Raw genomic sequence first — 26180 nt, 5'->3', positions numbered from 1 at the left:
GGTTTCAGGAATTCCGTTTAGTGGTTCGGCCTGAACTTGACTATTTCAAATAAATTGAACCAATACTTTAAACTCTATTTGGTGACATATAAGCATTGAGACTCGATTATTATATAGGATAACAATTCAACATACTATGTCTCGTTAAACCTTGTAATACTGGCTTGGATTCAATTCCGATCTTGTCCAGTCTGGGCCAACAAACGGAGGCTAGTTCTTGAAATGGTCCATACAACCACAACGCTAATCATATGGCTTGAACTGATTGGTTGATTTTTAGGGCTTTGCTCTCTAATCGTACATGTTTGAATTAAATTATGCATAAGCTTCTTTAAAAAAGTGCTTGGATGGATATGGGGAAGAGGAAAAAGAAGTTGGCACTTTACATGACCAGAAATATCAGAAGAACAAAGAAGGGAAGGAAGCATGCATGATGCTTTTGTTAGTTTCTTTCTCGGTGAAAACAGCATGTGAATGTGTGGATATGAAAGTCCCATATGCAAAAAGTAGACGATTTTTGAGAAAAAGTAAAAATAATAAAAGCAAAAACATGATTCAAGTTTTATTTTTTATTTATAATTTTTTCCATCATTGACAAAGAGTAATTATTGTCCTCACATGTCTTCATAGACTTCTCATGAAAATCACATTGGGACAATTATGGGATCCTTTACTTTTACATCCCTACTTGCACATACATTTATTTATATTCTCAAAAGAGAAACGCTCTCATAAACTTACCTGGACGGGAGATACCTTTCCAATGACATTTTTTATGTAAAACGTGAAAATAAATTTGCTTTGTGTTTTAGGGTTACCTATATGCATCATTAAATCATTAATATATCGAAGCAATAAAATTAAAAATATTCAACATGATGAGGGATCTGAAACGGTTCATCCCTCTCCTTCTTGCTTAACTTAGGCAAGTAATTAACTCTATTATTCCTAATCTTATCATGCAAATCGCTATTAGGGACATGAGGAGGCCTAACTGACCTAATCAAAGCCCAATTCACACCCTTAAAGAAATCATGCCTTTTGATCTCCACAGATCCCTTTAAGCTTCCAACTCTCTTTTTGGGATTCTTCACCAATAGCTTGCTAATCAAGTCTTGAACTTTGACCATCTCCTCAAGCTCTTTACTGCTGCTGACCACAACTCTTGGAAACCTTAATGGCTGCTTGAGTATGTTGATTAGGGTTTTCTCGTTGTTTTCGCCTTTGAAAGGCGTCCGCCCGTACAACATTTCATACAAAAACACTCCAAAAGTCCACCAGTCCACCGCGCTTCCATGGCCTTGCCCTGATATCACCTCTGGCGCCAAGTACTCGTGGGTCCCCACAAATGACTTGGACCTGGCGTGGATTGGTTCGGCCACCATTTCCGGGTTAAGCTCTTGATAATCATCATCATAATCATGATTAATATCATGATGATCGTGATTAACATGATTACCAGCACCAACTTGTTCTGTTATGGTTGTGACTGTGCCTTTCTTTTCCTTATGGGATGCAGAGAAACAAGAGAGCACAGGCTGCATGGGGGCAGCAGCACAATACGACATTGATGAGCTCCTTGCGCTCTTCTGGTTCGATTCTAACTCTGATTTTCGCCTGAGTAATTTCGGAACCACGTCGCATTTGAGGGAGAGATCAAAATCTGAGAGCATGATGTGTCCATCCTCTCTAACCAGCACATTTTCAGGCTTCAAGTCTCTGTAAACAATCCCCATCATGTGCAGATACTCTAGAGCTAGCAGCGTCTCCGCCGCGTAAAACCTGCGATTAATTCATCCCAAAAATTGTAATTATTTCAATTTTATACCACTTTCACAAAATAAAACGAGGCTACCTAGTAATTCTAGCTAATAGTACTCCTGAGTTTCCTCATAATTTAGAAAACATGATAATGAACGTATATATAGCTATTTTTAAGGTACTATGTTGTCAAATGAAACGCACTGTATCAAGAGAACATTTTCGGCTATTAATTACCGACTAAGTGCAATTACAGGAAGTAATTTAATTGCATAGCAGAACTTCCGACTAAGATTAATACTGTTTGACGAGAGAGCATTTCCTACTAACTACGATTAGTTAGATGGAGTTAAGTAATTACCTAGCAGATGAGATGCTGAAGCATTTTCGGGGGAGGCCTTGCCGGGCGACATACAAGTCACCGCCGGGGCAAAACTCCATAACCAAGCATGAGTAGTGAGAAGCATCAAACTCAGCATAGAGAGTAGGCAAAAAAGGGTGATCAAGCATGTCCAGAATCTCCTTCTCCATCTCAGCTCTGTGCAGCTTCTTCCTTATAGCAAGTGCTTCTCTGTCCACCACTTTCATGGCATAAAAGCACTGCGGCAAACCCACCACCGGGTTTCTTATCTGGCAAAGGTACACATTTCCTATGTCGCCGCTGCCTAGTCGGCGGAGGAGACGAAAATGTTCAAGCCCAACTCGGCCTTTAGAGCTGCGGAGCCTCCTCATGGCTTCCCATGCAGCTTGGTTGGCTTTGTGGGGCTTGTGAGCAGAGGAATGCGGGCAGGCTTCAGTGGCGGAGGAGCAGACGGAGACCGAACTCGGCCGGCGGCTGCTGAAGCTCAGGTTGCTCATCCAGCTCCGGCTCGAGTCCGGAACTGTTATGGATGAGCAACTGCTATCATATTCCGATTCATCTTTGGTTGTCATGGTTGCCATTGTTGTGAAGAAGCAGAGAGAGAGAGAGAGAGAGAGAGTGTGTGTTCTGTTTGCTTTATCGGGCTTTTTATAACAAGGGGTTTGTGAGAACTAGTAGGCTATGAGGCTATTTAGCACATCAAAATATGTAATAGGTGTTCAAACAAAGTTACAAAGTGCTACTTTTGATAATAAAAGAAAAATTAGTGTGTGATACTACCGAATTACAATAATTTAGTATAATTAGTTTATGTGTTAATATATGAGTAGACATTATTGTAGAATTTTCTTATTTTTAATCCATTCTCACATACCAAATATCGTATTCCGCTAAACATGTGTCAAATTTTGGTAGAAGTTAAGGATGAAAACTTTACTTCAGCATGATTGTTTTATTTGGACAATTCTCATATTGAATGTGACGAGTCATGGACTCAAGTTGTATCATCATGCATAGAGTGTTTTCACTTCTGTTAGAGTTGTCTGATAAATGATGTAGTCGCTGTCTCTACCCAAGTGTTATCAAACTTAAGTGCCAAGTTATTGTTCTATGAAGCTAATGAAAGTCATCTATATACTTACCCATGTTTCCACAATATTTCACAACAATGCCATTGTTTTCACTTTTTGATGAATCATGTGGGGTTCTCCCAAAAGATACATAGAAAGGGGAGCAAGAGGATGGCTATTTTGGTAAGCCACTCCACTTTTGGAAATACACAGTGCAAGTCTATGGAAATTTATCTGGTTCACCATTTCCATTTCTTTTTTCTACAATTTCTAGCGTTTTAATTTCTTACAGCTGATCTCAACCAACCCAAGCTATCTGCCTTCGGCCAAACAAAAGACTGCAGCAAATAAAGAGCTTTTAGATTGATCTTGTTCTAGGCATGCTTATCTCAGCTGACACCACCACTATGCTTTGTTTTCAAAAGTGACTTCCAAAACAAATGGTTGATGCATGTTTCATCATATTAAAATTATAAAACCAGCCAAACAAGGCCTTGTAACTTGTAATTTTCATTATTTATCTTATCTTTTTTTATTATTTTAATGGTGCTTTAATTAGGACCTTGTCAATTTCTCATATGTAAAAGGTCTTATATGGAAGTAATTATTTTATGATGTGATATTTCATGTCTTAGAATCTAACTAGTTGTATGTGCATGTCATTTGCTTCTGTCTCCCTGCAGTTTTCTGTACAAATTTGTATTCTATGAATACTTTTGAAGTCTTCTCTATTTTTTCCCTTTCTCTAATCATCATTTGACACCTACGATTAAATATGTAAGAGTTTCACTAAAATTGTTCTTGTATAAGATACTTCAGCTCATAAGAGCGCTTTATAAGCATAACTTTTTAACATAAACCCTAAAGTATTTTGTGTAATTTTTATGGACGCAACATGTATTTCTTTAAAAAGCTGCTTTTACAATTCATAACCACTTTTAAGGTTTTCAAACACATTAGCTCTTCTAAAGCTAGTCCCAAACAAGTCCTAAGCCCAAATTAATGGGTCGAGTTGTTTTATTTAAGCGATATTCGACTATGTATGTATAGAAAATTTGAACTTGAATTACACTCTTTTAGAATACTGCTTTAATTAACATGGCATCGATTAGGGTTTTCGACAAGTATTTTTGTATTTGTTTAGTGGGTGGCTGATTTGTTATTTTGCCTCAACAAATGTTGCTTTCCAAAGCTGGCGGTCAAAAAGCGTCGCTTCTTTCTTTTCCCGTTAAAAGCCTCGTTCCACCGTTTTTTCAAGAACCACGATAAAAGTTCGCAAACCACGCCTACCCTCAACGACATGTCGTAGTGTTGGTGTTTTACCACTGTTATCTACCAATCAACCTCTGTCAAACGGTCAAATTGCTTGCCACCTTAAAAATCGATATTCTGCTCTGTAAAACAGTAGTTACTTTAAAAGTGAGGGACCTTTTGGTAAATTAACAGACAGGCCATAGGTCAGTGGAAAGGTGGAGGGTGCACCAAATACCCGTGCCTCTGTATTCACGTCCACCTCATTAGGGTTACGTGGCTGGTGCCCCTTTATACCTTCTGCCCTAACATGTTTATGACGTTCTTGTCATGCATGTGAACCCATGTAGACTGTAGGGGACCCGCATTTGGTTTATTTTGGTTATTCATGCTTGTGAGATTTATAAAGGGTAAAGACGTCTGCATCAGCTCATGAGAGTATGAATGATAGGTCCTAACACATTTTCTAATAAACAAAAGTTTATGATTTGTATTTAGTCCTTTTGTGTGGAGAATTTAGATCGTGATCACGTGACATATCTGACCACCTAATATCAACATGCATATGAAGACGTTATAGACTATCAACATGTTCTGCATGCTAGTTATTGACACAATCTATACTTCAATTACATAGTTGTTGATATCATGTTTGATAAATTTCAAAGTGAAAGTCTAGATGAAAAGTAAATGATGATGTGCGCAATAGCATCACCCATGTAAATATACTTTCTTACATAAAATATTAGTTAACTTAAGTACTTAGGCTTGTGTGTATTCTCATTTGTAAATTAGTTCAAAATCCCCTCTAATAATAATAATATTATAATTTTTTATTTCATGCATCCCACCATTGAAAGACATCATATTCCCACCTTTTAGCTTTAGATCAGACAACAAAGATCACCCAATCAGTGTGATTCTGGACTTTCTTGTTGATACTTACCCCATCCCATGGTGTTTGATCTTGTGGGACCCTAAAGCACAATTTATTTTAATTTTGTTTTTGTTCACAAAACCAAATAAAGAGATTTTAAAGAAAGAAAAAAGCAACAAATATTATTCATGAGAGGTAAAAATGGAAAAACATGGGTTTGAATTTGATAGATGAAATATATTTAGGAGGATGGCATCAAATCCTGTCCCCTCTGCCAGTTTTAATGGAATTACTTCGGACTTTTCACAAATTCTTTGAATTTTTCCTCCGCAGATATCTTTTTTTTTTTTTTTTTTAAATTAAATTAAATTAATTTTTATCCCTTTTTCTGCTTTTTTTCAATTCTGCACTTTTTCACCACAGGATCTTATCAGTTGCAATGCTTTGTTCCAATTTTAGGCAACAAACCTAGCAAGAATTGCAGTGTTACAGAGAAGCATATATATAGGATGACTCAAGGCTCCATCACTTGCCCCATACATTCCTCTCCCCTCACCAATAAAAGTTTCCGACAACATTGTCTTCTTTTTTCTGAGGTTAAACCAACAATAACAATCAAGTCTTATCCCGCTAAGTGGAGTTGGCTGTATGAATTCTAGAACATCACTACGCTCGGTTTTGCTTTAAGTTTTTTGTTAGCTCCAAATACTCTATATCATTTCATACAATACAAAACACATGCTCTTCTTCGACTTATTCAATTCGACAGCCGGAAATTAGAAGGGTGTGTAGGAAGTAAAAAGGAGTGTATGGATAGCACATCCCAAAACAAAATAATCTATTAGAACTACGCTTGGTAGAACAGTATCAGTGAGGACATTAATTTTTCTGATAAATAATTTAGTTATATGTGTTTTATATTGCATGAAAGTTTGGTTTTTATTGTATCATCATGGACAAAATCTCTCATCATTGCAAGTGATCATGTTTGAAGATATTTCATTTCATTTCTTTATGCAACCACCAATTGATAAATTAATGTCAAAGAAGGGTGAAGCCTTCGATTATAATTCGAGATTAGTACGTCTATAGATTAAAAATAACGCGGGACAAATTTTTCAGATCGAGAATGTGAATAGCTTGTCGATGAGCACAATAAAATCGGAAGAAAAGATATGATGAAATTGGAACCAACAATGTCGTTGTCTAAACTGTGAACTTCCACTTCTTCAATAATGTAGAGGGATCATAGACTGAGCAAAACATGGCCAAACTGACAACCCCACAACAAGACTTTACACAATAATATATGAATATAGGAAAGTTTATGAACCCTAGCTAAGGTTTCTTAAGAAAAGGTTTGTTAAGAAGCATAAATTTCAGTGCAATTGGATAAAAATTTCAACGACGATATGGATACATATGCTGAGGAGTGAGGAACTACCCTTAATTTTCTTTTTTTTTTACATTTATTTTGTTATCATGATAGGAGTTGGTTTAAACACCATTAATTTGATTAATACTTGATTAGAAATTCTCTGTGATGGACGTCTATTTTGTTGTATACATAAGACGGATTTATATCAATAGCAAGTCAATACGTTTTAGTTATATAGTGTCGATGACTTGCCACCACCATGTTAACAATCCGTACTTGTATAAAAAATGGATGTCCTGTCCAAAGAAGAATGGATGGGCTTTGGCTTTGGACTTCAAGTTGTCTTGCGTGGGGCTTTTGGGCCCCATATAAGAGATGGATACTGCTAAATTTGTTGAGAAACTGTGCCTTACTCTATGCGTGTATGGAGAAAATAAAAAACAAATATGTACATTTTGGTAGAGGATAAAATTCAGAAGAAAGTAAAAAAGCAGAAAATGACCACCTCAGGTGGCTTCATCAGTTGGAACAAGAACGTATAGCTATACATCTGCACGGTTACTTGGAACACAAGCAACTATTTACCTTTGGTTCGCTTTCGAAGCTGTTAACGTGCTTCCACTTCCGAACATGTTAATAGATTTACAGAAGGCAATCGATTTAATGGTTTATCAACCTCTGTCGTTAAATTCGAATACGTAGGCTGCTTAGGGTTAGGTAAATTTGCTCCTTCATTGCTCAACATCGAAACAACATCCGACATGGTTGGCCTATCTTCTGCACAGTCTTGGACACATAAAAGACCCACCTGAATGCAGAGCAAAAGGCTTTCCATTGAGCTTGAACCTGCCAATGTCGAATCCATGAGCTCCGCGGCTTGCGCAGATTTCCATAAGTTCCAAGCCTTCAACAATTTTCACATTTTAAACTTGGATAAATAGAATAGAGGGGTATATCATACAAGAATTTTATAAATTCAGAACCAAAGCTTGTTGCTACTTACATGTCCTAGTAAGTTCAGGGAATGATCTGACTCATAAAAATTTGCATTCTTCCTGCCGCTTACAATCTCCAATACAATGACTCCAAAGCTGAACACATCGGATTTAGTTGAGAAAAGGCCGTGCATCAAATACTCAGGAGACATATAGCCACTGGTTTTAGTGAAAAGAGAAAGTGAGTTATTAGTTTTATGAAAACTATATGCTGCATGACAAACACATGTCAAAAATACACAAATGCAGCAGGCATGAAATTACTTACAATGTTCCAACAACCCGATTTGTTTTGGCTTGACATTCATTCCCAAATAAAATTCTAGCCAAGCCAAAGTCTGAAATCTTGGGGTTCATGTGAGCATCCAATAAGATGTTGCTAATTTTCAGATCTCGATGAATAATTCTTAATCTAGAGTACTTGTGAAGATAAAGAAGCCCTTGAGCAATCCCTTCAATTATGTGTATGCGCTGTCTCCAATTTAATAGCCTTCGCTTTGATTGATCTGCAAGAATTGCAATTCAACAGCATGAGAGAACTAAACTGATGACCAAAAATAAAATAGGAAAGGAGCATAGATGAATTTACAAACCGAAAAGGAAGGAATCCAAGCTTTTATTGGGCATGTACTCGTATATTAGTATCTTTTCTTCTCGATGAATGCAACAACCCAAAAGCTTCACAAGATTTCTGTGCTGGAGCTTAGAGATTAACTGCACCTCGTTCTTGAACTCCACCGGTCCTTGTCCAGAACTTTTGGATAGCCTTTTGACTGCAATGTGGTGTTGTAGTAATTTGCCCTGCAACAAACAACAGATACAGTTTTTTTTTTTTTTTTTTAACATAAACTTCGAATCTAACATAACTTCTCAATTTAGAAATCGATAAAACTCGTCACACCATATGCCTTATTGTTAGAAATGTAGTACAATTGTAATACAAACCTTATAAACAGGCCCGAAACCACCTTGCCCAAGCTTATTTGCAAGAGAGAAATTATTAGTGGATTTCACTATGAATGAAAAGCTAAGCAGTGGCAACTCATGATCCTTCTGCCTTCCAAATTCTATAAGATTTGGACTGCTGGCATTATCATCGGCACTCAACTGCGACAATAATAGCCTCATACTGTCTCTCGTGCCACTGCGGAATTCATAAATTCCTGTTGTTGGTACAAAGAAGTCAGTCTACTCAACATATTAATTTGGCAACGTTTTACTGTGTGCTGGACAATCGATAGCGCAGTTAACGTACCTAAAGAGTTGCACTTTATCCATAGCAATAAGATTAAAATGAACAACACCAAAGGAATCACCATAATTGTGACAGCCAACAGCTTCCTATCTGAGGAGTGGGGAAAGAAAAAGAAAATGTTCTCTATCAGAATTTAGGGAGAGAAAAAGGAGGCTGTTCACATCTTACCATCTAAAAACTTTAAGGGCATTTGAATGAACAAAGGATACGTAGTTCCGCTGTTGATTCTTCCTCTAACTATCAAAGGTTGAGTAATTGAAAAAGCTTACCGGATTTAAAGGCGTTACCACGCACATAGATGGTGCTGTTTCCTGTCCTGACGATTTTTTGAAGATCGGTTTTATTTCCATAATAAAGTTGACATAGAGTTCCATCATCCGGCAGAGAATCATATGTATATGCAACACATGAGCAATTGTTCCTGCACAATATCTCGCAGTCATAGGGATCTATCCGAATTGGCCAACTTAAAAACAATGAACTCGGCAGCATTCCTGTGACACGTGAGAAATTATCTCCATCTGAGCACGCTGATGGCGTCCGCACCAAACAGCCATTAGAACTGCGTGCCATTGTGTCATTGCATAGTGAATAATCGACAATCGTAATCTCATTTCCTACCATCATGAATTCATCAATCAGCCCATCCGAGGCTACCACGAACCACGAAGGCATGCTACTATTTTTATTGCTAAAAGTAAGATAAATCTCGTTACTATGCCAAACGAAACTGTAGTTGAGATTATCCGACTTGCTTTTGAAGAATAAATGGAATTCATGGCCATCCCAAAATCCAATCTGTTGGTAAGCTCCATCGCTGCGCCAGACGTTGAACTGAGTGTGGTTCACTTGATCAATGCCTAGAGCATAAGGACCATCAGCAGGGTCAGAAGTGCTTGACCAGGACACAAGATACTGCCTCCTCGACTCCTCAGTGTTTATGTTGAACAACCCCAGCTTCATTCCAGGAAGAAATGTATCCGTCGGGTAGTAGAAACTCTGCCAAAACGTGTCTCCTCCTTCCATCAGAACAAGATTTCCCGAGTCAAGAATCCTTGCAGTTGTGTTTTTCCCTGGTGCAACTGCTCCATAATTCACAATAAACGGAGTGTCTCTTCTGTCAAGGATCACCATGTTCCCATCATACCGGATGGTGAGATATACTCCGGAGGAACCTACCGTTCCAACAGAATCCATAAGGGGGCTGTTTCTGTTTGCAACCCAAACTGGCTTTTGGTTCTTGTCATTCTTGAACCAGATTCCCATGTACGTGTCCGGCGAAGAGGGGGAGCTGAAAAAGCCTAGCTCAAACACTCCGCCGGCGGAAACCAGGGTTTGATTGCTGTACAAGAATTGTCCATGACTCAGGGTGTCCGATGCATGACATAAACACACAAAGAAGCAGGTGAAAGTACACAACAGAAGAGAAAATGTTCCCGATGTTTTCATGTCTAAACAAATCAAAGACAGAAAACAATTGTACTATGAGGGACTATGTTGCGATGAGGGTTGTCATACTAGGTGGCAACATTTGAGAGAGAGAGAGAGAGAGAGAGAGAGAGAGAGTCAAAAATGGTGGAGGGGTTGCAATTCTTTGGCGTACGGCTTCACCATTTTTGGGGACTTGGAAACATGACAGGATAACAGCCCAACAATTATATATATATATATACATATATATATATATATATTAATTATGTGTATTTAATAAAATTATATAGTCCAAATGAAGGAATAAACATAATTAACCTTAATCTTAACCGAGAAGTCTGGAGAGCATCTAAAGTCCAAGAAAGTGTTGACTGCTAGTTGGCCAGCCAAGGTCAAGAACATGAATCTTAAGCATTGATATTATCAATAATATTCTCAAAAGGTCTAATATTCTTTTAGTTTGTCCCTACTTGTGGAGAAAATTTTCAATGTGACGGGAACACAAGTGGTACATCACGTGTTTTTATGTAAGTGATGAGAAATTTTATTTTTTAAGTTATTAACATTTTAATATACATATCTCACTATTTATATAGTGACACATGATGTATCATTTCATGTGCTTGTCACATCTCCACATCCAAGACGGAGAACACATAGCACATAACATTATGCTTTTTAAAGTATGATCATTTGGTCTAAGCGACAGTTGGTCTTCATTTTGTTAAAAGATGTGTTTGAGAATCTGCTTAAAGGCCTCATACAGTACACCATCAGTCGAAGCGAAAAAAACGTGGCTCTTTTTCAAAATGCTCTAACTTAAGAGAATGAGATTCACTTTGGATTTCTATGTTCGGAGCTCATAAATCGAGAGATCTGAATCGTTCAAAAGAGAGAAAGAAATCCGAGTTGTTCATCTTTTTTGAATTTTTGTGAAGTATGCCAATGGGATGGACTAATGGAGATCATAAAATTGAAATTGAGTAGTCCGAATCTCTCAGTTTGCAGATCCAGACATAGAAATCCGAAGTAGATCATAATCTCAACTTAGGGTGCATTTGCCACTTCACGTAACGGAGTGGATGCAAGTTTCTTGAATGCGCCCTTGATTGAGTCCCATCCTCGTAAATAATGGAAACCCAAATAAAAGAGGGTTAGGATCCCACATCCTAACATTCCAAATTCTAACGGTCTCCGCATACCAAAACAAACGGGCCTCAGTTTTCTGGTACGGCCCACTTCACCTGGATGCCTTTTGCCTTTAGCTTCACAGAGTTTGACTCAACGCCCTCCAACAGTTCGACAAATCGACTGAGCGAAACTCCACCACACCAACCATGTTTCCGAAGCAACTCCGCACCGTTGGCACAGCCGCCGCCGTACTCCTCGGTGGAATCCTCACCCTCAATCTGGCTTCCACCGCCACAATCGGAGCGCTCCGTTTCGCCGCCGAATCCAAACGGGTAAAAAGACCAAAAACCCAGCTCTTAACTTCCAAAATATCTTCTCCGTCTTTGCTGAATTGGTATCTTATCGCCATTTTGTTGGTGGGTTTTTGCGGCAGAGAAGGGTTGCGCTGCCCTGTGTGGTTTGCAGAGGGAAAGGGTTTTATATATGCAAGCTTTGCAAAGGGAATGCCACCATTGAATGGTCGCCGCTGCACGATCCGATTGCCATCAACCCCTGCCTTTGCCCTACCTGTGATGGAAATAGGTAAATTCGATACTAACGCTCTTTGCTTCGATTATCCGTCGGAAAATTGACAAAAAATGCAATATGATATGTAACGAAGGTTAATAGTACTAATCGTGTCCACGTATTTTGTGATAAAATTTCATACTTGTGGTGCTCGTAGGGGGAAGATAAACGTTTGTTGATTATACGAATGTAATTAGCAGTGGGTTGCTGGTTCGTCTCTTTAAAATATTAAGACTGCTTATCTTTTGCATGTGAAATTTTGTGTGTTTTGATGTTTTTTTTTTTTTTTTTTTAAATGGGATTTTGCAGGGTGCAACGCTGTCTCAACTGTCTAGGGAAGGGATACAATTGAGTAATTGTATAATCAATGGCAGAATGGTTATTTCTTTAGTTCTTAATCATGTAATGTTACTCAACCTTATGTTGTAACTTGTACAAGTGTATCACAATAGCAGCAAAAATAAAGTGAGTCTTACTTTTGTTGCATGTGGTCATATATTTTAGGGTAAAGTGTGAGGTTTTTATGAATGCGTTCCGGTTCAAAATCCACATGCTGGTTCAAATTAATGTAATAGTTTCGAATAGGAGAAGCAAGAAAAAGAAATCAGATCAACTAGTTCTCCTAGTCGATTCGGTTTAAACCAAAGGAAAAGGATCTGACGAGGATCTTTTTCCTATGAAATCTATGATCATGACCGTTCATCGTACATCGTGCGATCAGAAATCATTTCAAAATTTTAAATTTTAAATTAAATATGAATAGTACTTAAAAAAAACTGATCGCACGATGTACGATGAACGGTCATGATCACGAGATCCTTAGAATCCAGGAAAAGGAGATCCTTTTCCTTTCGTTGGAAGTTTAAACCTTAATTTGCACAGAGGGTAGGATGACTGGGTGATATGCACAGATTTTGTTTAGGGTTTGTTGGGTGGGGTGAAAATGGACCAACAAACAGGCCCACAGCCAAAATTAAAAAACCCAACCCAACCCAACATAAAACAAAAGCCCAACATGCTTTCTCAAAAATTCGATCATCCGACGTCGTGTTGGTTTGCCGTTTGCCAACCGCACCCCGAAGTTTCTCGTGTGTACATCACCTGCGGGCCCCACCATATGACGTCCCGCTAGGGGTCCCACAAACCGTCCGGTTGGGGTGGTGTTCCAGCTTGAACTCCGCCGCGTGTGACCCACCAGCCACCCTTCTCGACGTGGCAGTCTCCCCTTAGTTCCGGCCTTGTCATCAGAAACTGAAAAATGGTTAAAAAGTGAGGTGCCGCTTTTGTTGTTTTCTGGCGGGAATGAAACATCGGTGGCCCGCGTACACGTCGGCTCAGAGGCTAACTTACGCCCGCTGTCGGCGTTTAAACTTATACGTGTGAGAATCCAAATCAATTTGGAATAATTAATAGATAGACGATAAGGAATAAGAATAAGATAAGAATTAGAATTAGGTTGCAATTTTGAATATTCTTATTTTTGTTTTTCATAAGGAACTCATTTATAATGATATTTAAAATTACTGAATACGTTTTTTGTAAATTTAAAATAAACTTCTGTTAGAAAAATTTACGCAAGTAAATGTCGAAAAAGCACTTGATTTGTGTTTTCTACAATGAGCACATAACTCGTATTTTTTACAGGAAGTATTTTAAGTGCATTTGAAATCAAAAAATATTTTATCTAAAAACCCTTGAGTTATTTAAAAAATACTTCTAAACAAGCATTAACTTATTACGATTGTCATGTAATTTAATATTTAAAAAGTTGTAATGTTTACTGAATGTCTCAATTTGGTTCGATTCACGATTAAATCTTTTGACATTATTTTTGCTTGACTAATCTTTAGAGGTAGTTTTATTCTTTCATCTTACTTTGCATTTCCCATGCAAATTCGTTATGCCTTGAAAAAGACTGATGTTACCAATAATTTCCAACCGTGTGCACCGGGCGCAAGGTGGCGTGGACTAAAGGCTGGTTTGGTATTGCTGTGTTTTGAAAAAAAACTGATTCTGATGTGTTGTGAGAATAAGCGGCTATGAAATAAAGCAGCAGAGTGTTTGGTAAACTTTTTTTGTAAAAGTGCTTTTGAAAAAAAAACAGTATTATAGTGTTTGGTAAATAGTATTATAGTGTTTGGTAAACTTTTATATAAAACAAATGTGAAAAAAAGCCGATTTTTCAAAGCTGGGTTTTGCAGCTTCTTGTTTTTGGCTTTTTTCATCCAAAACTGTGAAAAAAAGTTGAAGTTGAATGTTTACCAAACACAAAAACAGCTCCCAACTTTTTTCAGAATCACCTCAGTACCAAATCGGGTCTAACTATCTTCAACTGCTTGCTTTGTGTGGAGGTTTCCTGACTGCACTAGAAGACAAAAAGGAGGTGGTTATCTCGTTAGAATAAAACTGCCAAGAGGCCAAATGGCATGGCATCATCCTACGAGAATCCCTGCGTTCAATAAAGTAATGCCCTTGCATGGCATCTTATTAACACAAATGCCACTCTTTAATTAAATTTTGGTTAGTCCTCCAATCAACGGTTTCCACCTCATCGTACCAATCTTTAAAATCAACCTTGAAGCATCATTTTCCCAACTAATAAATTTGGACGGTTAATTGATAACAAGAAAAGTCATGCATTTATTTTGTCGATGGAAAAGTGATACACGCGTATGAAATTAAGTAATGAAATATGGATTCAGAGTAGGCTTAGTAATTTTTTATCCAATCTGTTAATTTGATACGAAACAACGCTCAAATAAAATGTTTTGGATCAATCTATTAATTAGTTAGATCATTATCAGATCACCCATGAACAACTCGATAAAATATAAGTTTAAACATTTATAAATCACAATTTTTTGCATGGTCCTATAACTCGACAAGAGTCATTAACAAATTGAGTTATTATCATATCACTTGTTAAGTTAACGAGTTTGACATGCAATAATCCGTTAAGATAATGGATATGTCACGAAAATGACACGAAAACGACCCGTTTAACATGATTAATTCAAAGTGTGTATATCTTCATAGTCACTCTTGAATTTTCTGTAATTGATATGAACGTATAAATTTTGTTTCTTAATAGAGACATGTCAAATGAAAAAGAAAACTCGATACTCATACCATTCAAGTGTTCGCATGATTCATCTCTATCACATGTATATTTTCTATCCTCCACTATCAATAAAAGCAAAATAGCACACTTGTACTTACAAAATATAAACAATGAAATCTTAACCACAAAATCACAACTAGACGTGTATTAGACTCAGACTCAAACATACACCGAAATAAATTAAAATTACACAACAACCTCCACCATTTGAGGGATGAGAAGAAATCCCATGTGTATTGGATTAGGTTTAGGACCACAAAATCAGATCAACAAGAAAATTCCTATATTTTTTATAATTGGAAGGTTCTTATTTCACAAGAATCATAATAGGTGGGATTTTAACCTAAAAAAGGGTACCTTATCTTCCTAATTCTTCTGAAATTTAATACAAATAATTAATTTTTACTTCCAGCCACCTACAAGTTATTATATCATTTTTCAATTTACATCGGTCCAAAAAGAAAAAAAGAGGAGGGAAAAAATGTGAGAGAAGTCACATGATTCCCACACAATTTATTTATAAAACACTACCTTTGGTTTTATTTATTTATTAAATTAATTAGGTTTATTCATGAAATAAATATATTTATTTATACATAGCAACCTCATACAAGTTGTAAAACACAAAAAGCAACAAAAATTCATGTGGAGTCAGAGTGGCAACATGGAAATTTCGAGACACTCTCGGGGCAAAGAGTTGATATCCCCCTGCTACGCTCCCATACATGTACAAATGTTAATATCACACGCACAAACTGTTTCTCAACACCCAAACATTCGCTCTCTCACTCCTCACTTTCTCTCTCTATGACTACCATGAAAGAGCCACCTCTCTCCCGTCGCAGAAGGCCAACTTGCCACCAGCCCAAGAAGCTGAAGCTCGTCTGCTGCTTTAACGGCGCGTTCCATACCCGCCCGCCGTCCGGGAAGCTCCGCTACGTCGGCGGCGAGGCCAGAATCGTATCTGTGGACCGCAACATCGTGTACTCCAAGCTCCGATCAAAGATTTTGGATCTTTGCCCCAACAGTAACCCCTCATTCACCCTCGTGTACCAGCTCCCGGGTTCCGGCTCCGACTCCGACTCAGCCGCCCCTCTAGTCATCGTGGCGTCAGACGACGACGTTCGGTGCATGATCGAAGAGTACGACAAGCTGGAGCTGTACGGTAAGTCCCCGAGGCTCTGGGTCTTTGTTTGTTGTAGCGATGTCAGTGATGATGTCAATGGTTATGTGAATTGCGTGAAAGGAGTGAAATTTAGTAATGGGCTTGAGTCGGAGAGCGAACATGTAGGAACCAACCACCGCCATTTGGGCGGCGAAGCTCATGTGGAGGAGAAGGCGGCGGTGAAGAACTTTGGGGGCGGACGGTCCGGCGATGAATCGCTGAGAAAAAAGGTGCTGAAACAGCAATTGCTTGCAAAGCAATCGGCTTTTTGGCGTCGTTTTGGTGCTGGTGAGAGTGATGTGGAAATGGGGTTTTTGGGTGAATCCCAAAAGGGTGGATCTTTTGATAACAGATTAGGGACTAATTGTGGTAATAATCTAGGGATTTTTTCGGTGTCTCGGGCTAATCCGTTGAATCCCAGAGATGGGAATTTGAGGTTGAAAAGTAAGAGTTATGGGCAGTGCTATTCGGGGAGGTCGGGGAGGGTTTTGTGTAATGGGGTTGGGAGGTCGAGTCGGGCGCCACCTGCGAAACCAGTACCGGGTTGTAACGGTTGTTGTAGTGATGCTAAGCAGGATTGTAGAAACAATGGAATGGCTGGGATTAGTTATGTGAACAGAGAAAACATTATGCCTTGGGAGTGGGGCAGTGATTCTTTGGCTGGAACTACTGTGTATCCTGTGAAGTCTTCTTGTAGTGGTCATAGGGCGTGGTGCGGCTTAAAGAGCCGGATTCGTAACCATAGGTTTGGTGTGAATGATGTTAGAAATAAGCGGTGTTATCAGTATCATGTTTGGAACCATAATCGGATCAACATAGCTGAGATGGGGAGCCATCGAACAAGGCAGGGAATTTCAGCACGAAAATGCTACCCAGGGCTTAGGCCAAATTTGAACATTGCAAAGCAGGGGCAGCCTGTAAGAGTATATAATCCGAGTTTATGGTGGCAATGTTCTGGTTTCTCGGAGCATGCAATGGAAGAAAGACTGAGGATGATGGGTTCTAGCTCAACGAAGGACAGCTACCTGATAGATAATCCGAGCGGATCCTATTCAGGTAATTGTGGTGCATATACTGGCGTGGGAAATCAATCTCTCGTGAATTCTGATGCCATTGAGAGTTCATCTCCATCTGTGAAGACAATGGACATTCTGGAAGATCGCCTAACTGGTTCTAAGTTTGGGAAGTGTGAATGTCCATATCAAACTTCATATGAAAATCTTCATGGAATGCCCGGTTATTGCGAGCTTGAGAAGGAGACGCGCCTGATGGACTCTCATGAGGTTGCTAACACCTCTGGTTTTCCAAGTGAAGTGGGCTGTAGTAATGGATTGGAAGGTGATAATAAGTTGCCTGATGGGGAAGCAGTCATCGACGCTTTACAAAATTGCAAAAATGGCATTAATGACATACAAGTTTCATGTAGCGGAGTCCCAGCTTCAGTGAGTGTTTCTTTGCATAACCTCTCACTGTCATCATCCAAAGAAGTGGAAGCTCCTCAACTGTCTTCTCATGCCAGCAGTGTTGTGTCTTCTGATGTCAAACATCAATCAAAGCCTAGAGATCTCATGGATGAAGGACAATTTACCCCAGATCATCAAGTCGATGAATCCAATGGAGTTGCACCTAATCCTGCCTCCCAGAATTCAGCTAAGAAAGAGAAGGATAATGTGCTTGATGAGGAGGTCCAACAGGACGCTTCATCTGGTATCACCATTGATGAAAAGGTAGTTACTTGAAGACATTTTATCTCCTTTTATTACTCTCAATATACGAGAAATCAGAAGGAAAAAAGAACATTTGTTATAGGTTTCTAGTAGCTTTACTATTCAAAGTATACTTTACTCAGCTTCGACTTATGATTATGTTTTCTTAGGCCAACAATAAAGTAATTGGTGGAACCTCCAGTGATCTGGCTGCGTTTTATGCCCATCTTGCAACTCGAGAGCTTCAGGTAGCTTTTGATCATATACAATTTCTGCTTTATAAGCATGTGGAGCGTGAATGGAATGTAGGATTGATGTTCTCCACTTTGTTACGCAGACCATCAAAAGTTCTGACCTTGAGTTCATAAAAGAACTTGGTTCGGGAACATATGGAACTGTTTACCATGGAAAATGGAAGGGTTCTGATGTTGCTATAAAGAAGATTAAGCCAAGTTGCTTTACTGAAGACACAGTGAAGCAAGAGCGATTGGTAATTTTTTCATTCGCATTGTTCAGCATAAATATTCCGTTATTTACTTTTCATGAAAAGGAGATCTTGTTTTTTATGCTTGCATGGAGTAGAAAGAAGGTTAGGAGAGGAGAACATCTCTAGATTGTTTTTTATGATTGCGTGCACTTTTATACCTGCGTGCTGTGTTGACGCCTGTTTATTTCTCTGCAGCTTGCTGATTTTTGGAAGGAAGCTCGCATACTCAGCCAGCTTCACCACCCAAATATCGTGGCATTCTATGGTGTAGTGTCAGATGGACCAGTGACGGATTTGGCAACGGTGACAGAGTACATGGTGAATGGCTCCTTAAAACAAGTTTTGCAAAAGAAAGACCGGTAAGATAGTTTTACAGCATAATACAAGGATTTGAAAGTTGTAGTGCTGTGACTGTCGTCTCCCAATCTTTAGTATATAGCTCATAGACCTGGCAATGAATAATTCAGGAGATCATTTTCTGAAGTTGCATTTCTGATTCACAGGACCATTGATCGTCGAAAGAGGCTGATTATCGCAATGGATGCAGCTTTTGGTATGGAATATCTTCATGAGAAGAACATTGTCCATTTTGATCTGAAATCGCATAACTTTCTTGTGAATATGAGGGACCCTCAGCGTCCAGTGTGCAAGGTATGCAGCCCGGGAAAAAATATGGGTGGTTTTATTAGAATTTCTTCTACCTTTATTCTTGTTAAGAATATTTTCTTTCCGCTTACTAATTTGAAATTTCAACTTAATGCATTCAGATTGGTGATCTGGGCTTATCAAAGATCAAGCAGAGGACACTTGTTTCTGGTGGAGTACGAGGTACCATACCGTGGATGGCTCCTGAACTTTTGAGCAGCAACAACAACTTGGTGACAGAAAAGGTGAAGATCACCATTAAATGATCAAACGTTTCTAGTTTTCATGTCTTTTTGTCGATTACAATACTGTTTTTGAATGACTTCGCAGGTTGATGTGTACTCATTTGGAATTGTGATGTGGGAGCTCTTGACCGGGGAGGAACCATATGGACGCCTGCGCTCAGAGGAAATGATAGGTATTCATTAAGTTAATCTTAGCAAAATAGAAGTTCGACAACTGAATTGCTTTCTTCTTATGGGCGATCAAAATTTGCTTAGAAGCATTTTATTATGATATTTTCAGCTGGTATAATAAAAGGCAGTCTCCGACCTGAAATCCCAAGCTGGTGCGATCCAACATGGAGATCGTTAATGGAAAGGTGCTGGTCATCTGACCCCAACTCTAGGCCAACCTTCTCAGAAATTGCAAAGGAGCTACGCGCCATGTCAGCTGCCATGAACATCAAGTGACAAATATTGAAGCTCGCCTACACGCTCATGTAAATATTTCAGGATCACCAGGAGGAGGAAGTGCACGTGCTGAGACATGGTTAAGTTTTGCCGTCCGCTGTCATGTGCAGTCTAATGAATCTTGCAGTACGTTTAGTCACGTTGGGTGCCGTTTTTGCAGTTTTTGCACCGGTATGTGATAGGGCGAACAGGTAGCGTATGCAGACGGAGGCTGAAGTATATGAAAATTTCGGTCCTCGGTAGCTGGATGGTCCTGAAAATTTTTCATCAAGGCCTTGATTGTGGACTTTCCTATAGAATATATTGTATAGAACATAATAACATGTAGACCTCTGATATTTTTCTTTTCCCATGAATTAATATTCCACTTAAGATTGTGATTACAATACTGAAGATGGAGAAGGATAGAATTGAATTAGGAAAATGATTTTCGCACTTCCCGGCCTACACTACCTTACTTGGTTATTTTCCTCGATTCACCGTTGATTTATTCAACATTGTAGCCAGAAATAAGAGGAGAAATGCAAGGAGATGAAAATAGGGAGTGCGGAAATGATTTTGCGTTGAATTATTACTAGGAATTTGGCATGATTTGTTGTGGGGGGTGAGGCAGCATGTGCTTTTGGAAGGTACATGCCTAGTTTTTCCTTGCTGTCTGTGGTTGTGGCCCTCAGAAAAGACGGTGAAACTGCAGAAAACCTTCCTGGCCCGGCCAGGCTTCCTACTACCTACCTACCTACCAGAACCCTTAATTAGTTTTGACATGTCAAATAATCTGTCTACAATTATATTGTTTCGAGCTTTAGATTGTTGCACTGCATGTGTACCTGGGGTTAAAATGATTTATTATTCATGCACTCGAATTGAATTAGTCCTCTACCAATGTTTTAGGATAAAAAAATTTGAATGTGATTTTTCACGATAAGTACGTAAAATCCTTAATTTTTTGGTGTGATTTCAAATTAATTTCAACGTTTTCACATATTTTAAAAGAGTACCCAACATATTGGAGTATCACTTCCGTTAAGGTCTAAGTTAAGAAATCCGTTAAGTGCCTATGTGACATTCATGGTCAAACTTTTTTACTAATGTGGACAAATCTCATGAAGCAACTTTTAATTACGTGACATTCATGGTCAAATTAGTCCCAACCTCTTGAATTCATGACGTGATATTCGTGGTTTCTTAAGTTTGCAACCCTAAGTGTAGTTTCAGACGAAAAAGAGGTTAGGGTTTCGAAGAAGTATTATGAGGTTTGGCATCCATCGGGACCTGTTTAATCAGCAGAAATCCATGTAGATTTGGAAATTATGAGATTTGTCCACGTTATCAACAAAAATTTGATCATGAAGGCCATGTAAACACTTAACGGTTTCTTAACTTGGAACTTAGCGAAAGTGATATTTCCTATATGTTGGTTACTCTTTTGGAATTTTTAAAAGGGAATTATTATTAGCATTCCAAAAATCTTATTCTACACTTGTCTTAAGTGTATTTTTCTTTTTAATTATAGAAAGTTTGAAGTGTCAAATGAGATTTTTGGAGTGCTAATAATAATTCCCTTTTGAAAAACAAAGAAACTAATTTGGAATCACATCAAAAAATTGGGAGGATTTAGGTACTTAAATCATTTTTTATTTTAATATGAGTAATATTCTGTATTAGCCTTCCAAAATGTGTGGAGATGCTCTAAATTCGGTGCATAGAGGGGAGCAAATCCACTCTACACAATGTGATTATGACCATGTTTGCATGATGAAGTGTAATTTCTCAAAGAATAATTTCACAACTCTTTTTGGTTGAGCGAATATTTCATTGACAAAGAGTTGTGAAAATATTCGTTCTCCTACTAACTATACACCCGAATTCAAATTCCCTCCCCGAAGTTTAAATTAGTAGCTGATTTAATAATAAGATTATTTTAACACTTGGCACAGTCCTATTTGTTGACATTAATTGTATCCTTACACACATTTAAAAAAAAAACTTTTGTCAAAAACACACTTACATTAATTAATTACCTAAATAATATAAGGCTTAAACAAGAAGAAAAATTTCCTAGGATTATCATTCCACTATATATAAAGGAAGTCTCTCCCATAATTCAAAGAAACACGAAACTTGAAAGCCTACCTTCTGAGAAGATTTCTGCCTGCATCCTTCAAGAATCAAAACACAAGAAGGTATGTATTATTAATCCTAATCAAGATTCTAAAAGGCGCTAGTATGGTGGCGGACAAGAATCAGGTCTAGGCACTATTTCTTAATTCATATAAGAATTTATCAGAATGGCGACCAGCTACATAACGTCTAAACAGGAATTTATCCAACCGTGACCCTAAAAGATTAAACATTAGAGTCAATGGGCTGTGATTAACACATTTGTTAAGCCTACAAATCCAATTTATTAATACATACTCATCATTAAGCCCTTAATTATAATTTTCTCAACGAAAAAGTCTCACCTTAATTTATTTATTTTCTTTTTCTTTTGAAAATATTATCTATCCAAGTATAATACTAAGCTAAGACCGTATCATCGCTGCCTTTCAAGTACCATCTGCCTCCAACTACAATAAAACGACGCCGATTTCTATAACCATACAAACTTTTGAATAGAATTAGTAATTTATTATTACTACTAAAAAACTCTAGACACCCAACAAGTGTGGTTGAGAGCGACTAAAATAAAATTATTTATTTTTAATTAAATAAGTGTGTAAAAAGTGAAAAATTTATGCTGAATGTTTAGTAAAAAATGAAAATTTATGCTGCATGTAATTACTAAATTGTCTATAATATTTTTTTAAAATTTTCGTGAGAGGGACATGACGGTACTTTTATAAAATTTTGATTAACAAAAAGTGATCTATTACTAAGTAGCATAAATTAAAAATAAAAAAAACTATAAAATAAAAAAAAAAAAATTAATTGAGTGTACCGTAGTCGTCCACGTCAACTCACACCTTATTATATTCGTCGTCATCTGATATTATTAATTTATTATCACGTGTTATAAAATGAATAATGATTTACGGTACAATAAATTTCTTGGTAAGTTTGATTTTGTACGAGTTATAAAACCATCAGACAGTATGACGGTGATATTCGAATTAAAAAAATTCTCAGATACCGCAAGTCGTCTATGTACATACAAATGATATGTAAGTAACGTATAAGAGACATATGCCCTTTAAGAGAAGGAATCCTATTTTTCAAAAAAATTGGGGATAGCCTTCTTGACCGTTAGATTTGATTTTAATGAAATTTTGTAGTTGAGATTAAATCACAGACCATATAATTTCAACCACATAATTTTATTAAAGTCAAATCTAACGTTAAGATGATGTTCCTATTTTTTTTTTTTTAAATGGAGATCCCTTCCCTTGTATATATATTCCTCTCGGCTCCTACTTTCGTTTCTTTCCTTCTCGGCAGCCGCTGCTGAATCAGTTACCTAGAAAGGCTGCATCTTCATCCCCTCTCTCTCTTCCCTCTCTCTAAACGCTTTATGCGATCATCTGCTCCAGCTAGGCTTTAGAACCTAGCGTCTCCGCCGAGTCAAATCCATTTGAATCGGAGTTTCAAGTTGGGGATTTTGTTTTCTTCCGATTTCAATCTGGTAAATTTTCTCATCCTTTACCTAATTTGACCTCCGATTGTAGCTGGATCTGAATGCTTTCGGATTTTCTTCTCGGTTCAAGTTTTTCTTGGCTCGATTTTGGTGCGTTAGCTCAATAATGGTGAAATTTGAAAAATTGGGGATTTGAGCTTTTTGGGGTTTCTGATTTTTTAGGTAAAGCTGTGAAATTGATGTTGGTTTTGCTTTTTTGATGTATTTGGATAAGGAAATTAAGGATTTTTTGTTTTTGTTGCTTCATTATTCATGTTTGAGCTGGTAGTTTACGATGGTGGGTAGTTTTGATTGGATTGTAACTATGAGCATGTTTGGGACCGCTTTTGGAATTGGGAAAAGCATTAAAAGTGCTTATGGATCATAGAAGCGCTTTCTGGAGAAGCACTTGTTAAGTTCTTCTTCGTAAAGAACTTGGATTTTTTCTAACAAAATCATAGGGTTTCTAATAAAAGCACTTCTAATAAAAGCACTTATGAGCACAACTGCTTCCTATAAGAGCAGTCCCAAACCAGCCCTATGAATTTGTTCGATATCATAGCTGAACTTTCAAGTCTGTAATCAACTTACAGTGTTTCAGTCCTTGTTATTACACTGTACTTAATGTTTTGGAAAGAAAGAGAAGGAGGTTAATACTTTGTTATTAAAGGAGAAGTACCAGGTTGATGCCGTATGATAATTGACAAAAATGGCCATTGTCGTAGTTATGCGATTATGGGAGGTACATCCATATGTTAGTTTGATTTCTGGTTGTGGAAATAGTTTTATGTTGATTTAACGGTCATCTTTGTGTTGTGAGTATTTGTTCTCTTCAATGACATGTGTTGAGGCTTCGTTTGCATTGATATTATCATTTGTTTCTAATTGTTGTTTCATACTCAAAAGTAATACTTTCAAACTATGTAACAAGTTACTTTCAGTGTATTATCTTTTAATGGCCTCTGAGATTTTGAAATTGTGTGCTCATATGCATTTAATCACATGTGGTGTTGGCCTAAATTCTTGAATGTACTTGAAACTTTTTCTTTTTGTTTGTTGAATATATGACATCTTTTTTTTGTAATGTTGTCGTTGCTGCCTGGTCTTGGTATGGACTTAAGTTCAACACCATCTAATCTTTAAAACAGGTTGTTATTCTCTTACTCTTGTTAATGTGGCCTTTTTTCTGTTTCAATAGCTCTGCTACTATCATATTGGGAGAGCGTTGGAGTCGGGAAAGCGTGAAGCATCTTTGAGAGCTCAAAATGCCTAAGGATAGAAGAGGGCGTTCTGTTTCTCGTGATAGGTATAGAGCATCTCCTTATCCATGCAGCTCCAGTCATACAAGGTGGTCATCGCCCAAAATTCCTTCAGAAACCGAGGACAATTTGAAAGAATGGGAAGAAGCCAGATGCCCCGTTTGCTTGGAGCATCCACACAATGCTGTTCTCCTAATATGTTCATCCTATGAGAAAGGGTGCCGCCCTTACATGTGTGACACAAGCTACCGCCATTCAAACTGTCTAGACCAGTACTGCAAGTCATTTTCGGCAGAAACCTCGCCAACTATCCCGCCAGAAGGAGCAACTCAGATTTCAGATACTCAGTTGTCTCCATCTGAAACTCCTGAATCAACAATTACTCAAGTGCAAAATGATAGTACAATTGAGGATGAGCTCTCCTCCATGAATTCCGTATCTTGTGAGCATCAGGCAGAGCCGAAGCTTGTGTGCCCCCTCTGCCGTGGGGAGATAACAGATTGGATTATTGTGGAGCCTGCTCGTTGTTTCATGAATGCAAAATCAAGAAATTGTTCTTGTGAGACATGTAATTATAACGGAACCTATGCAGATCTCAGGAAGCATGCGAGGCTGGAGCATCCATTAGTGCGCCCATCAGAGGCAGACCCAGAGCGACAGCGTACCTGGAGGAGTTTGGAGCGACAGAGGGATATTGCTGACCTGTTCAGCTCAATCCAATCTTCAGTTGGAGAGGATAGGGGTGATGATAGCAGTAGTTTGCCGGCTGATGACGGTGCGGGCTGGCTAACCATATTCTTTCTAGTTAGAGTAGTTCGACCTGGGTCCAGTTCGAGGAGCAGCAGCTGGTATGGAACCACAAGAACCAGAGCACAAGTTAGTATGAGAAGGAGATCAAACAGACTATGGGGGGAGAGCTACGAGGGAGAAGCTGCATCTTCAACCGTAGAAGAGGATAACGAGTCTTCAGACGGTGACTCAGGTGTCAGGAGGCGCAGTGCGCGCCTCCGGCGACGGACAACACCAGACAACCACCAGCCATGATTGCATACGTTTGAGAGATCAGTGAATCTGTTTCTTTTCCGTCGTCCTCGTTTTCCCGAAAGTTTTGAAAGTAAGTTTGGTCCAGTTCTGTGTTCGGCAGCTTTCAGTAGCTTACTGATTGTTTTGCTTCTGCCCGGTGAAACCTCTTCCTTCACATTCTGTTAACGAACCAAAGATTATAAATATGATGCTGAGAGATATATTGAAGAAATGTATTTATGTGTTTATTTCGCAGGACTCGCGTATTTGTAATTTTTCTCCGGCAATTAACGAGAGTACCTCTTCGTACCGCGAGAGATTTACATGAAACGGGATGATATTGCTAACTTAGCATGTGTCGCTACCTCTTTTAGCTGTTTCATGGGAGAGGA

General features: G+C 38.3%; 5 protein-coding genes across 7 annotated transcripts; 3 read left to right on the top strand and 2 right to left on the bottom strand.

The window, feature by feature from the left end:
- Positions 1-823: 823 nt before the first annotated feature.
- LOC137748608 (protein kinase PINOID 2) lies at positions 824-2783 on the bottom strand. The gene is made up of 2 exons (XM_068488776.2): positions 2123-2783; positions 824-1782 (listed from the first exon to the last, which is right to left on the bottom strand). The coding sequence occupies exons 1-2, from the start codon at positions 2701-2703 to the stop codon at positions 861-863; spliced, it is 1503 nt and encodes a 500-aa protein (XP_068344877.1). The 5' UTR covers positions 2704-2783; the 3' UTR covers positions 824-860.
- Positions 2784-7305: 4522 nt separating this feature from the next.
- On the bottom strand, positions 7306-10397 carry LOC137746910 (receptor-like serine/threonine-protein kinase SD1-8). Its single transcript, XM_088677887.1, has 7 exons — positions 9218-10397; positions 8949-9038; positions 8639-8856; positions 8287-8494; positions 7962-8199; positions 7702-7852; positions 7306-7602 (listed from the first exon to the last, which is right to left on the bottom strand). The coding sequence occupies exons 1-7, from the start codon at positions 10395-10397 to the stop codon at positions 7306-7308; spliced, it is 2382 nt and encodes a 793-aa protein (XP_088534013.1).
- Positions 10398-11573: 1176 nt separating this feature from the next.
- LOC137749060 (plastid transcriptionally active protein) lies at positions 11574-12557 on the top strand. Its single transcript, XM_068489243.2, has 3 exons — positions 11574-11842; positions 11944-12092; positions 12387-12557. The coding sequence occupies exons 1-3, from the start codon at positions 11717-11719 to the stop codon at positions 12427-12429; spliced, it is 318 nt and encodes a 105-aa protein (XP_068345344.2). The 5' UTR covers positions 11574-11716; the 3' UTR covers positions 12430-12557.
- Positions 12558-15947: 3390 nt separating this feature from the next.
- LOC137748717 (uncharacterized) lies at positions 15948-20281 on the top strand. 2 transcript variants are annotated; one of them, XR_011070108.2, is made up of 9 exons: positions 15948-18090; positions 18240-18317; positions 18407-18559; positions 18752-18915; positions 19060-19207; positions 19324-19446; positions 19532-19619; positions 19727-19972; positions 20054-20281. XR_011070108.2 is itself a non-coding variant. In XM_068488895.2 (8 exons), the coding sequence occupies exons 1-8, from the start codon at positions 16006-16008 to the stop codon at positions 19891-19893; spliced, it is 3006 nt and encodes a 1001-aa protein (XP_068344996.2). In that variant the 5' UTR covers positions 15948-16005; the 3' UTR covers positions 19894-20281. The 2 variants fall into 2 exon arrangements, 1 of the variants encoding a protein (XP_068344996.2); XM_068488895.2 differs by having other exon boundaries at positions 19727-20281.
- Positions 20282-23245: 2964 nt separating this feature from the next.
- Positions 23246-26135, top strand: LOC137747284 (uncharacterized). Of its 2 annotated transcripts, none has more exons than XM_068487367.2 (2): positions 23246-23515; positions 24705-26135. In XM_068487367.2, the coding sequence occupies exon 2, from the start codon at positions 24772-24774 to the stop codon at positions 25807-25809; it is 1038 nt and encodes a 345-aa protein (XP_068343468.2). In that variant the 5' UTR covers positions 23246-23515; positions 24705-24771; the 3' UTR covers positions 25810-26135. The 2 variants fall into 2 exon arrangements, with proteins under 2 accessions (XP_068343468.2, XP_068343469.2); XM_068487368.2 differs by having other exon boundaries at positions 23312-23689.
- Positions 26136-26180: the final 45 nt, after the last annotated feature.

Source organism: Pyrus communis, chromosome 2 (assembly GCF_041283825.1).
Source record: "Pyrus communis isolate YQ-2024b chromosome 2, ASM4128382v1, whole genome shotgun sequence".
NCBI classification, from domain to species: domain Eukaryota; kingdom Viridiplantae; phylum Streptophyta; class Magnoliopsida; order Rosales; family Rosaceae; genus Pyrus; species Pyrus communis.
The sequence above is the reverse complement of the archived record's forward strand: the minus strand, read 5'-3'. Positions and strand labels throughout refer to the sequence as shown.